Raw genomic sequence first — 15,000 nt, 5'->3', positions numbered from 1 at the left:
CGGGCCTTTTCGGTTGTGAGCCGAGTGTGCTAACCACTACACTACGCGGTGTGTGTGTGTGTGTGTGTGCGTGTACGTGTACGTGTGCGTGTGTGTGTGTGTGTGTGTCTGTGTGTAAAATTCACCTCGGTCGTCTGCTGGTCACCCAGCCATTCTTCCCCATTACGGAGCGAGCTCAGAGCTCATAGACCGATCTTCGGGTAGGACTGAGACCACAACACACACCGGGAAAGGGAGGCCACAACCCCTCGAGTTACATCCCGTACCTATTTACTGCTAGGTGAACAGGGACCACACATTAAGAGGCTTACCCATTTGCCTCGCCGCTTTCCGGACTCGAACCCGGCCCTCTCGATTGTGAGTCGAGCGTACTAACCACTACACTACGCTGTGTGTGTGTGTGTGTGTGTGTGTGTGTGTGTGTGTGTGTGTGTGTGTGTCTAGCATGGAGGAACGCAAAGACACGAGTAGAAGATAAAAGTTGAGTTATCCGTGTAATAATCGTTGAGGTACGAGTGTTGTCTCTTTGCTGCTCACGCACGTATTGTACCGTATGCCACCGCCACACTCGGGTTAAATCTGGTCCACATCTCAGTGCCGTGTTTCTCGTAAGAATGTTACGGTCTTACTTTTTAACTTGTGTCGTTAATTTAGTTCTGCAACTTTCTCCATTGTCTGGCTTTCCACTTTTCATTCCGAACACATTTTTCTTGTTTATTGGTCCTATTTTTAAGGTCAAATTTCTGACCAAAATTTAACCTGGGGTGTCCTCAAAACAATTCTTACTGTTTTTCTTTTATTCCATATTATGTGTACTTCTAATTGAGTTTTCATTATTATTATTATTGTTGTTATTATTATTATTATTATTATTATTATTATTATTATTATTATTATTATCATTATTATTATTATTATTATTATTATTGTTATTATTATCATTATCATTATTATTATTATTATTATTATTACTGGTTCATACGATATCGAATACCTGTCACTGGAATACTGCACGTTGGTGTTCTAGCACCATGTTTAGGTACTTTCTTTTGTGATCACGTTACATGAGTCTTCCTTCGCTTCCAGATTTGTTTTCTTGTGGGTATAATACCTATTCACTTGTGTACACGGGCCCGCAATTATTTTGTGATAATAGAATTATTGTCTTGTAAAATCCCTTATATTCAACAGTTGGTCTCGAGGCCTTGAGAAAGTGTTGATATGATGTTCAAAGACTCCTATTAATTTTTCGTTCTTCGAGACGTCGCAACAACCTCTACACCCAATGAAAACTAACAGCCTCTGAATTCCCTTCTTCTGTTTTGGTTTCCATCACTTCCCTCGTCATTATGAGAACACGGATCTATCACACACACGTCTTGGTTACTTCACTACTCGACTATTTTCACCCTCGCGGAGAGCACACCATCGAGGCGGACGCGGTCGAGTGGTTGGCTGGTTGCTGATGTCCTGAGAGTAACGTTCCTTTGATAGTTTTTTTTTTTTTCTTCATATTTCTTTATCTCGCTCCATCTGTTGCTGCAGTTGTCTCTGGGAAATTAAGCTGACATGTCACTTATGTTCAATTTGCTTTGATATTTAATTTCAAAACTTTTTACTTTTTTGCACTTTATTTTCACGAAGTATGGTTAAAACAGGTTACAATGTGCAGTGCAGAGAAGGATATGCTACGAATGCTGAAGAACTCTGGCTCAATAATGGTTTACATCATTAGAATTTTGAGGCAGCAGGTGCTTGTGGGAGCCATGTTTGCTGTCTCCCTACCTGGATCGGGAGAAAACCACCACCTGATCACGCTCCTCTGCCCCACACCCCGCACCCCGCACCCCGCCTTGCACACTACACTCACTCACCACTGTGCACACCGTATGCACCGTTGTTTAACTCTAACACAGCTTTTACCACTTTCACTGGTCTTCAGTCACCAACAGAGCCAGCTCAGTAATGTCTGACACGCTTACACTCATTGTTTGTTTGCAGGTGTCTTATTGCACTTTTTTTCATATATATATATATATATATATATATATATATATATATATATATATATATATATATATATATATATATATATATATATATGTACGAATGTGTATAATTTTTTTCACATGACGTGCAGCTCCACACCACCACGACCCACCAGATTCCCACCACAGCTATCCATGCACAGCATAAATCACTCATCTCTAAGGTTCTTTGAGTTTGTGCCTATGTGTATGCGTGTATGCTTCTTTAGGCCTCAGCTCACCTTTCCTTGCAGTCTGAGGAGCGCGGTCGCCGCTTCCTACAGCCGGCTCACCGCAGTCGCTCCGAGGGGCCCATAGGCAGAGATCTAGATGATGATAGTTTTCTTGTGTCAGAGTACAAGACCCAGTACGCCTGGGTGAGGCGGCCCCCCTCCGCCAGGGGCCCTGAGGCCGCCCCTCTCCTCGAGGTGGAAAAGGTAATGTCTAGTCACCTGGATGGCCCGATCCCCAGGCTTGGCTCTACTAGAAGGCAGAATAACGTAGAACAAAGTAGAGCCTGGCGTGGGGCCTCTCTTGACTATTACTCCATGGGAAGGAAGGTGTCTCGCGGCCGACACCTGCCCAGGCTGTCTTCCTCGTGTGCCAGCTGTAAGGGCCTTAGAGCTTAGACCCGGCTACCATCCTAGTACCTTTGTTGTAGTGAGTCTGTACATTGCTGCTATACTGGCCATGAACTCCATGTAGACAGAGTTCATCTTTCAGGTGTTTGAAATACGCTCTGGATACATTTAATGGAGACATATTCAAAACAGTAACGAAGGAAATATATTTGTTAAGGAGTAGGTTCCATTATTTTAACTTGATATTGTTTCACTATTCAGTGTGATGGAAATATCACACAGGTCGGCGATGGAAATATCACACAGGTCTTCGAGGTCAGTGAAAGGTAATAGGCTCCTGGTCCGATTTATTTCAGATTCGTTCAAACGTGACGTTAAATATTGATTGATACAACGCCAGCTTATAAAGATTCAGAGGTTCGTTGACTCGTGGGACGGTGGGACAGAAATGAATATGAGATGGCTCTCTTACTCAAGCCTGTGACAAAGGTAGAGTTGACATCCGGTTCTTCATTCAGAAATGTCAGCGAAAGTTTCAATTTGTTTTTGTACACGAAACCTACGAGATGACTGGTATATAGGAGAGGGGCGCGACTTCATGGGATAAAAAAATAGATAAATAAATAAATAAAAATGTGTATATGGATCTGTGGGTTTATAGTTATGCAGCGCGTCGGGGCGGCGGGAACAATTTGTGGCGATTGTGACACTTTGCTTTTAGTAAATGTACGTCATGATAATAAGTTTAAGAATACAGTACAAATGAAGGTCAGATCAATTTGCCTCCTCTCAGGGAATTTCCGAAGACAAAGAAGAATTTCATAAGACAGAAGCAATATATACATATGTAGTATATATAAAAAGTCAATGTTGTCCCAGCGAGGTAAGTTGGTGGAGGCGACAGGCAGGAGGGTGTGTGCTGCTCGTAGCTCCTACCTCTCTCTTGCTCCTCACGTAAGTCTATGGGGATTGCTCTCCAGATTTTCTTTCATTCTCAAACCTCCTATTAGTAGACCAATTATAAAGTTTTCTGTCTGTTTCCGTCTTTTAATGAATTGCTAAGACCGGACAGATAGACGTCTGGAGCCCGTGTTCTCTCCACACCTGTACACTTTAAGCTTCCCAGTTTTGTAGTGTGGTAGTGTGTCCAGCGTCAGGTTCCGCTTTTCTGTACCAACCTGCTCCCTCTACATAGGATTGCTTTTTGGTATCCTTAATGAGGGGTGTACATATATATTTATTTATATACATTTTGATAATGAAGATGATGATGGGGTGAAGATGATGATGGTTTTGCATCATTATTGTCATGATTATTGTATCATCATCACCTTTATTACCTTTCATATTCTTCTGGATACTTCTATATAGAAGAATGATTACATTTTGGCTTGAAATCTATCAATGACTTGTTTTTTTTCCTAGATGGAAGTTTACAAATGTAACACATGTAGTGGGCAAAGACTAATAACAACCTTGTTTCTCCCCACAGCCGCCGTCGCAGCCCACGAAGCATCAGGTGAACATCAACGGGGTGGCCGGTGGAGCTTCAACGGGAGCTTCAGCAGAAGGTGCCGGAACCACAGGCGACACGCAACCTGCCGAGGAGCAGCTGCAACGCACGCCTCGTAAGTCCAAGTCGATGGGTCGCATTCACGGTGGAGAAACGGGGCCGGAGGTAGGAGGAGGGGCTTCTGGTGGCCCTGACTCTTCGGGCGGCACCCAAGAGGGCCAGCACGACCAGGCACCCCAACAGCCCCGCACCGACACTGCGGCACCTTCGCAACACTGGCACCGGGGCCACCGCCGCACACCCTCTGACGGAGTAGCATGGCGACACTCCAAAGGTACACATGGGCCCGGGCACACGCAGGGTTGTCCTCCATAGGCACAGGACAGTGGTAGGAGAGTAGGAAGCAAGCTGTATGCTTTATCCTGCACAAGTTAGGGCATAGGTAGTTCACTGAAACAATTGGGGATATAGGAATAAAGTTCTCTGGATGAACGGTTACTGTATTTACTACAGAACTGGAAAAATCTATCTCATGCAATCATGCATACACATGCACATGCACACACTACATAGTGTAGTGGTTAGCACACTCGGCTTACAACCAAAAAGGCCCGAGGTTGAGTCCCGGGAGCGGCAAGGCAAATGGGTGAGCCCTTGTTCACCTAGCAGTCAATAGAAACGGGATGTAATTCAAGGGGTTGTGGCCTTGCTCTCCCGGTGTGTGGAGTGTGGTGTGGTCTCAGTCCTACCTAAAGATCGTCTATGAGCTCTGAGCTTGCTTCGTAATGGGAAAGACTGGCTGGGTGACCAACAGACAACCATGAATACAATACAGGTGCACACACAAATACACATGCATACATAAGAACACATACCGCAGTAAAATGTGATGCCCCCTATCGTTTTTAATTGGTACACCATCATACCTGGCACAAAAATGTGATTGCTTGCATTTATGTGCAAGCATTTCTAAAAATGAAAAAAGACAAATAAGTCTAAGAATTATACTATTGCTAGCTTTATGGTAGGAATTCAGTATTTCAAATGGCATTTGTACACAACCTAATACATTTTGTGCTTCAGTCTTTGCTATAACTGTGCATTGTAATCTAAGCATCCTATTATACAGATATGGTTGATCCAGAGAACTTCTTATTCTTTAATGCAGTGTTACATACCTAAGAAAAGGCTAAAAAATAAATCAGTTATGAATTAGTCACATTTTAGTACTGCCTTTAAATACAAACTAATAGGCAAGCAAATGAATATTGAGATACAAAATGGCAGACATGTTTAACTTCCTGATGATTAAATTAAATGTACATTCTTTGTAAAAACAAAAGTTATGCAAAACAGCATTAGTTTTATGAAGTACTTTTGTATGATTATTTTGATATTCTTTATTTGGGTTTTAGCTGTTATTGCATTCCTGGTATAAACTGGGATTGAATGTTTTGTAACTATATATGATCCAGCTTTTTCTCCTTTTTTTAATTATTCAAATAGGATTTGGTCCATCACTTCAGTGCTATGAAATATAGATATGAAATGTGCTATATGCTGCCATGGATTTCATTTTCATTGATGTGTCATGAAAGACTTTCAATCACAAGAGCAGCGAGTCATAGATTCCTCAGCATTTCTGTGCAGCATTCAGGGAGAATCACTCTCATTGAGCCTTAGAATGTGACTGTTTAGGATTGATTTACAGGTCAGCATGTTTAGCAGAGTTTATGAATGTATCCATTATCTCATGTCCACCAAGCAGCTCATTACTTAGTCTAGTTCAGCATTGTTTTAGCATTAGTATTACAAATAAAAGAACATTTAACTAAGATGATACATATTAGCTTATGCTCAAAAGAAGTAGTATAAGTGTTAAGAAAAAAAACTTAATGTAAAAATTAGTTCATTATACAGTATAGTTATTAGCAAGGTGCTCCCGCCAAATATACCAGCCATCCCACCCTGGAACAAGTAAGAGTACACACATCGCACATTGTCACAGTGAGAGACAGACATGCTCGGGTGGTGGTCTGTGAGGCACCTGTGCAGCTGTATATAACTAGTAGTGCATGAAACACACACTAGGGATAAGGCAATAGTAATCTCAGCTCTTGATCTACATGTCAAGGGTCCCAGTAACTCACTCTCTTCTCAATGCTGCTGACACTCCTGCCTTAGTCGTAGAATCATGTAGGATTTAGTTGAATGATACTCTGCTCATCTTCTGGCACCTCTGCCCATTAGTAAGAGGAACTTTTTGTTCACCCATAACAGACTAACTAACCATCATCCTTGCATTTTGTTAATCTCTTAGTATACTAATATGAAACCATAGCGTGTTTGAGTGTGTTTGTATTATATGATATATATATATATATATATATATATATATATATATATATATATATATATATATATATATATATATATATATGAATAATTGACTAACTCTGGGGCTTGTGTCTGGGTCTTCATAAGGCATGAATTGGAACTGATTACTGAACTTCCCTCCCCTTTTTCAGTGCCTAAAAATTTCTGCATGCACATTCATTTTTAAAATTGGAAATATTTTGCTTTAGTTTGGGGGCTGATTATAGAAAACCTCATTTAACTTACTTTTGAAGAATAATGCATTAGATACTACATTATCTTAACCATAAATATTTTATTTAAATAAATCATGATCTACCTAAAATTACTAAATTTTTAACAAAGTGAATTCATTATTAAGAGCAAAAGCAAGACTATTACTGTAGAGAAGCATGCATTGATTATTACTTGTGCATGAAATTTTTCAGTTTGTAATACATATGTTGATTTAATTGATGATTGCAAAATTTCTATTTCCAGTATTTACAGTATAATTGTTGATTGAAATGTTGCTTTTTATTGATGTTTTGTTTTGTTTTGTATTGTATGTATTCTAAAAATTGATAAGCAATTGGATAATTAAATACCCCATGTATCTTTGCATTGCAAATTTCATAGCAACCAAATTATTTTAGTTTTGTATGTTTATTTTTCAAAAATCCCAGAACAATGACTCAAGATTTCAATGTTTGGACTATGTATTAACACTAAGTACACCACACAGGGCTGGAGGCAGACAGGATTATTGGAGGCGAGACCATGTTTGGCGAAGATGACAAGCTTTCAAAGAGGTAAGTAGTTCTGAATGATATGTTGTCATTTTCATTTTGTATTCCACCACTGTTTTATTTCAGCTAGATGGATGTTCTTCTAAAAAGACTGGTTTGCTGTAATAGATATCAAAGTTTCCTGTAAAGCATGTGGCTGTGAAGTTGTTTTCTTGATAAACCTCATGAGACAGTGAAAATATTATGGAAGTGTGTGTGGAGAAGACAAACATCATGGGATATTATTGCTTAAATAGCATAGGAATGACAGAATAGTCATTTTCAACTATTAATTCTCTCTCTCTCTCTCTCTCTCTCTCTCTCTCTCTCTCTCTCTCTCTCTCTCTCTCTCTCTCTCTCTCTCTCTCTCTCTCTCTCTCTCTCTCTCTCTCTCTCTCTCTCTGACAAGTTTTTTTTTTTTTTTTTTTTTTTTTGATTGAAAATAAAATTGTGATGAAATGTGGTTCGTTCCTGTTTACTGTAATGAAAATGGTTTATGTATGTGTCATCCTAATCAGTATGCAGGTATACTTTAACAAATACGTAGTACTTCATTCTTTAAATATCTCATAGCTTCTGCATTCATGTTTTCTCTTGATAAATTTAACTATCAGTTTCTCTTAACTTATTGTAATTTAGTTGTCTAAGTAAGATATTCATCACATTCTGCTTCCAGGGCATACAAGTCTGAATACCGCAAGAAATTCCGTCCATTCTCACAGTACCAGTATGTGGACGGCAAGTTTCTTAAGGTGAAGGGTGAGGAAGCCACTGCTGGGGCTACTGAGTCACCCAATAACTGGTACAAGGAAGTCATTGAGCTACGTAAGCAAGCTGGACAATATCGGGTAAGAAGTGTGTGTGTGTGTGTGTGTGTGTGTGTGTGTGTGTGTGTGTGTGTGTGTCAGTGTGTGTATATATATATATATATATATATATATATATATATATATATATATATATATATATATATATATATATATATATATATATATATATATATATATATATAATGCATAGTATATACTGTATGTACTACAGCTTAATTACAATCTAACTTCTAAAACTTAACAAGAAGAGATTATTATATCCCTGCTTGATAAAAGAAATTTTCAGGCATTTTGCAATGCATGCTTCTTAGAAGTAATGTATATTTACCTGTCCTAAATCTCTAAATTTTTAGGTAAACTTCACAATTTAAATGTAATTTTTGCATATTACTTTAATTTGTTCCCTAAGGCTTCACAACGCCTATCATCATGCAAGCCGCATACTGGGGTGGTTTTCACAGTGGTAGCAACCTTGTAATGTGCAGTCATAGGTGAATTATTCTTTTGTCTGAGTTCATGTGTGTTTTTGAACAACTGAACAACTGCATCAGTATTTATGAGGATGGGAAGAAGAAATTTTCTGTAGAATTTGATCACAAGATTAAGATAAAATGTATAATAGAGAACAATATTATTTCAGTACTATTCATGACAGTTGTGAAGAAAAAGTGGGCTGATCCTGGCTTTCCAAGGTTTATGTAACATTTATTCTTCTGAACTTGATATTTCCCATAAGATGTTCTGTAAATTGACCATTGATCAAGAAACTGTTGATGAATTTTTAGTCTCTCCTGTTGAGTTTTTACTTTTTTTCACTGATCTCTAGTGAGATGACTTTTGACTGGTAGACATTGGTTTGTTGTCTTGCAACCATTACTTAATCATGTACCAATCCTGATATAAACTGGGTAAAAATGTTATGTGGATGAGAAAAATATTTGGAATATCATGTCTCAGACTGAATGTATTTGCAATAGCTCTCAGTTGGTGTATCAACAAAATTTACAATTCCTCTTTGTGAACATTTTAACTGTTTGAGGATCACTGAGTGGAAGTTAGCAATGAGAGAACAGAGGAGGAATTTCTCAGTACTCTTACCCTATCCCTTTTAGTAGCCTTCTATTAACTCCATTCTTTTAAAAAGTTGAATACTACTTTCTCAACAAGAAATGCAGATTTCTAAATCAATACCTTTTAGATATCCATGGAATATTTTTCATATTAGTATTATCAAATCTTCCCAGATTTTAACAGTATCATGTGCTGGTGGTCTCTTTTAACACATGCTGATGGTGGAAGGGTTTTTTTTTATGAAAGATTAGCTTTAAAACACAGTTACTAGTCTGAGAAATGCAGGAAAAATTATCATCAAAGTAGAAAAGAACATTGACTAAAGTAGAGCTATGCATTCCATCTACTATAGTGGCTACTTTGTGAGATATTCAGTTTAATACACATTAGTATTCAGAAATCGTTATTGAATCCCCCGAACACATACGTTTAACTAAATATCTTGCTTCCAATTGTTTAATTTCAGGTGATGAAATATAGATGATGAAAAGTAGAAGAAAATGATAGGCTGTAATTACCTATTATTATCATTATTAATTCTATTATCAGAAATTATTTATATTTTGCAATTGAATCATAGAAAGTATTATTATTATGATGTTAGATTTTGTCCAGGATGGTCATCCTTCTTAATCCAATATAATGAAAATATTATCCTAGAAATCATAAACTTACTTTTGAATTTTTTAGAGTTCATAAGTTCATTTAAAGTATTTGTTGTTTCTTTGCATTTCTTTTTGTTCTTTACACAATGAATTTCCATATGTCCTCGGGATCCACTTTGACCTCCCTCATCATATTAGGCACTAGCATAACCTGGCCGCTCCCTCCTCTCTCCCCAGGCGAGGCACGATATTGGTGACGTGTGGCGGACTGTTCAGGTGTGTGCCTCAGGTCCTTTATCCAGGCTTGTGACCCAGCCCACCCTTTATTCATTTATTTCCCTAATATCCAGTTTTGTTTTGCTTTCTTATTAATGCCAGTGTTTTTACTACAATCATGGCATTATCATGATTGACTTATTTAACTGTGTTTGTTTATTTTATATTTTTCTTTGTTTGATATTTATTCTTTTGTTTGAATCCTCCTGGCATTCAATATCTGGTTGAGGATGTGACAACATCAGAAACATGAGCGATGTATCATGTAAATCCATCTTTATATCTATAGCCAATTGCTGCTAATAGTGCTAACTAGGCCATACTGAATACAGATTTGCTCTAGTCTCTCTCTCTCTCTCTCTCTCTCTCTCTCTCTCTCTCTCTCTCTCTCTCTCTCTCTCTCTCTCTCTCTCTCTCTCTCTCTCTCTCTCTCTCTCTCTCTCTCTCTCTCTCTCTCTCTCTCTCTGACACATATTTCTATCTTGGTGATGTGAAGACAGCCACCTAACTGTAGCATATTATTTCTTATTTTTCCCTTTGCTATTTATTGATATAGCATTAATTTTACTTTTTAACGTTATTACACAAGTAGTAGTGACTCCCCGTTGATATTTCTTGGGTGTGAGAATCAACTAGGTATGCTAAATGGCTGACATCCTTGCCCATGAGTGCTTTAAAAGGACCACCAGTGCACGACTGCATTGTCAAAGTTGATGCTGCAAACATGCCCCAAATACTGCATGGCTGTGTAGCTACAGCCTTGTTCAGTAGAATGCTTTAAAGGTCCATCAAGTCAACATAAACAGACTACCAACAATCATTGCTCTCTTTATTTATCTAATTTTTGTTATCTTAAGAAAGGTTGTGCATCATATTCATTCATAGCAAAATAGCATCAATAGTTCATCAACATTTGACAATGCATATCTGATAGTGTATATTTTTTGTTAGCATGGCAGTACAGTTATACTACTACTAGGTAATGTCTGCATGGCTGCTTCATTGATTTTCATATTATTTTCTGGCTTATATTAGAAGACTTTTGTTAAGATGATATAATTTGAGTACTGTATTTGTTAGTTCTGCCAGAATCTTGAAAAAAAAAATTGCCTAAATTATTTGCATTTTTGGAATGAACTATGAAACCTTCTAACTGCTTTCCATAGGGTAAAATTTTTTGTTTCTTCCTTTGCAGGAAGTCTACTATAATTTTATCATATGGATTTTAAGATGTTATAGATAATTATGTGTTTGCTATAGTGAACACAAAGTATTGTGCCTCAAACGTTTTGTTGTCATAGAAAAGTATTGGACATTCTTGGCAAATATGTTCATTGTATGTACATTTTAGTGTGTGCTATGGTTTTTACATTTCATAATTTTGAATGACAGACCCAAGAGTACAAGGATATGTATCTACATTATCAATAATCAATATTCTGCACTGTTATATATATATATATATATATATATATATATATATATATATATATATATATATATATATATATATATAGATATATATATAGATATATATATATATATATAGATATATATATATATATATATATATATATAGATATATATATATATATATATATATATATATATATATATATATATATATATATATATATATATATATATATATATATATATATATATATATATATATATATATATATATATATATATATATATATATATATATATATATATATATATATATATATATATATATATATATATATATATATATATATATATATATATATATATATATATATATATATATATATATATATATATATATATATATATATATATATATATATATATATATATATATATATATATATATATATATATATATATATATATATATATATATATATATATATATATATATATATATATATATATATATATATATATATATATATATATATATATATATATATATATATATATATATATATATATATATATATATATATATATATATATATATATATATATATATATATATATATATATATATATATATATATATATATATATATATATATATATATATATATATATATATATATATATATATATATATATATATATATATATATATATATATATATATATATATATATATATATATATATATATATATATATATATATATATATATAGATATATATATATATATATATATATATATATATATATATATATATATATATATATAGATATATATATATATATATATATATATATATATATATATATATATATATATATATATATATATATATATATATATATATATATATATATATATATATATATATATATATATATATATATATATATATATATATATATATATATATATATATATATATATATATATATATATATATATATATATATATATATATATATATATATATATATATATATATATATATATATATATATATATATATATATATATATATATATATATATATATATATATATATATATATATATATATATATATATATATATATATATATATATATATATATATATATATATATATATATATATATATATATATATATATATATATATATATATATATATATATATATATATATATATATATATATATATATATATATATATATATATATATATATATATATATATATATATATATATATATATATATATATATATATATATATATATATATATATATATATATATATATATATATATATATATATATATATATATATATATATATATATATATATATATATATATATATATATATATATATATATATATATATATATATATATATATATATATATATATATATATATATATATATATATATATATATATATATATATATATATATATATATATATATATATATATATATATATATATATATATATATATATATATATATATATATATATATATATATATATATATATATATATATATATATATATATATATATATATATATATATATATATATATATATATATATATATATATATATATATATATATATATATATATATATATATATATATATATATATATATATATATATATATATATATATATATATATATATATATATATATATATATATATATATATATATATATATATATATATATATATATATATATATATATATATATATATATATATATATATATATATATATATATATATATATATATATATATATATATATATATATATATATATATATATATATATATATATATATATATATATATATATATATATATATATATATATATATATATATATATATATATATATATATATATATATATATATATATATATATATATATATATATATATATATATATATATATATATATATATATATATATATATATATATATATATATATATATATATATATATATATATATATATATATATATATATATATATATATATATATATATATATATATATATATATATATATATATATATATATATATATATATATATATATATATATATATATATATATATATATATATATATATATATATATATATATATATATATATATATATATATATATATATATATATATATATATATATATATATATATATATATATATATATATATATATATATATATATATATATATATATATATATATATATATATATATATATATATATATATATATATATATATATATATATATATATATATATATATATATATATATATATATATATATATATATATATATATATATATATATATATATATATATATATATATATATATATATATATATATATATATATATATATATATATATATATATATATATATATATATATATATATATATATATATATATATATATATATATATATATATATATATATATATATATATATATATATATATATATATATATATATATATATATATATATATATATATATATATATATATATATATATATATATATATATATATATATATATATATATATATATATATATATATATATATATATATATATATATATATATATATATATATATATATATATATATATATATATATATATATATATATATATATATATATATATATATATATATATATATATATATATATATATATATATATATATATATATATATATATATATATATATATATATATATATATATATATATATATATATATATATATATATATATATATATATATATATATATATATATATATATATATATATATATATATATATATATATATATATATATATATATATATATATATATATATATATATATATATATATATATATATATATATATATATATATATATATATATATATATATATATATATATATATATATATATATATATATATATATATATATATATATATATATATATATATATATATATATATATATATATATATATATATATATATATATATATATATATATATATATATATATATATATATATATATATATATATATATATATATATATATATATATATATATATATATATATATATATATATATATATATATATATATATATATATATATATATATATATATATATATATATATATATATATATATATATATATATATATATATATATATATATATATATATATATATATATATATATATATATATATATATATATATATATATATATATATATATATATATATATATATATATATATATATATATATATATATATATATATATATATATATATATATATATATATATATATATATATATATATATATATATATATATATATATATATATATATATATATATATATATATATATATATATATATATATATATATATATATATATATATATA

The 15,000-nt window shown here is 29.1% G+C and overlaps 1 protein-coding gene across 1 annotated transcript in view; it reads left to right on the top strand.

Moving 5' to 3' along the window:
• LOC123516254 (proteoglycan 4-like) overlaps positions 1–15,000 on the top strand; it is a 380,397-nt gene that overhangs the window by 318,444 nt on the left and 46,953 nt on the right. The window contains exons 5-9 of the mRNA XM_045275485.1: positions 2,282–2,464; positions 4,101–4,455; positions 7,222–7,288; positions 7,941–8,112; positions 10,008–10,124. Of these exons, the coding sequence (XP_045131420.1) occupies positions 2,282–2,464; positions 4,101–4,455; positions 7,222–7,288; positions 7,941–8,112; positions 10,008–10,124 (894 nt within the window). The remainder of the gene's footprint in view (positions 1–2,281; positions 2,465–4,100; positions 4,456–7,221; positions 7,289–7,940; positions 8,113–10,007; positions 10,125–15,000) is intronic.

Source organism: Portunus trituberculatus, chromosome 40, assembly GCF_017591435.1.
Source record: "Portunus trituberculatus isolate SZX2019 chromosome 40, ASM1759143v1, whole genome shotgun sequence".
Lineage (NCBI taxonomy): Eukaryota > Metazoa > Arthropoda > Malacostraca > Decapoda > Portunidae > Portunus > Portunus trituberculatus.
This window is presented reverse-complemented; position numbering and strand designations above follow the sequence as displayed.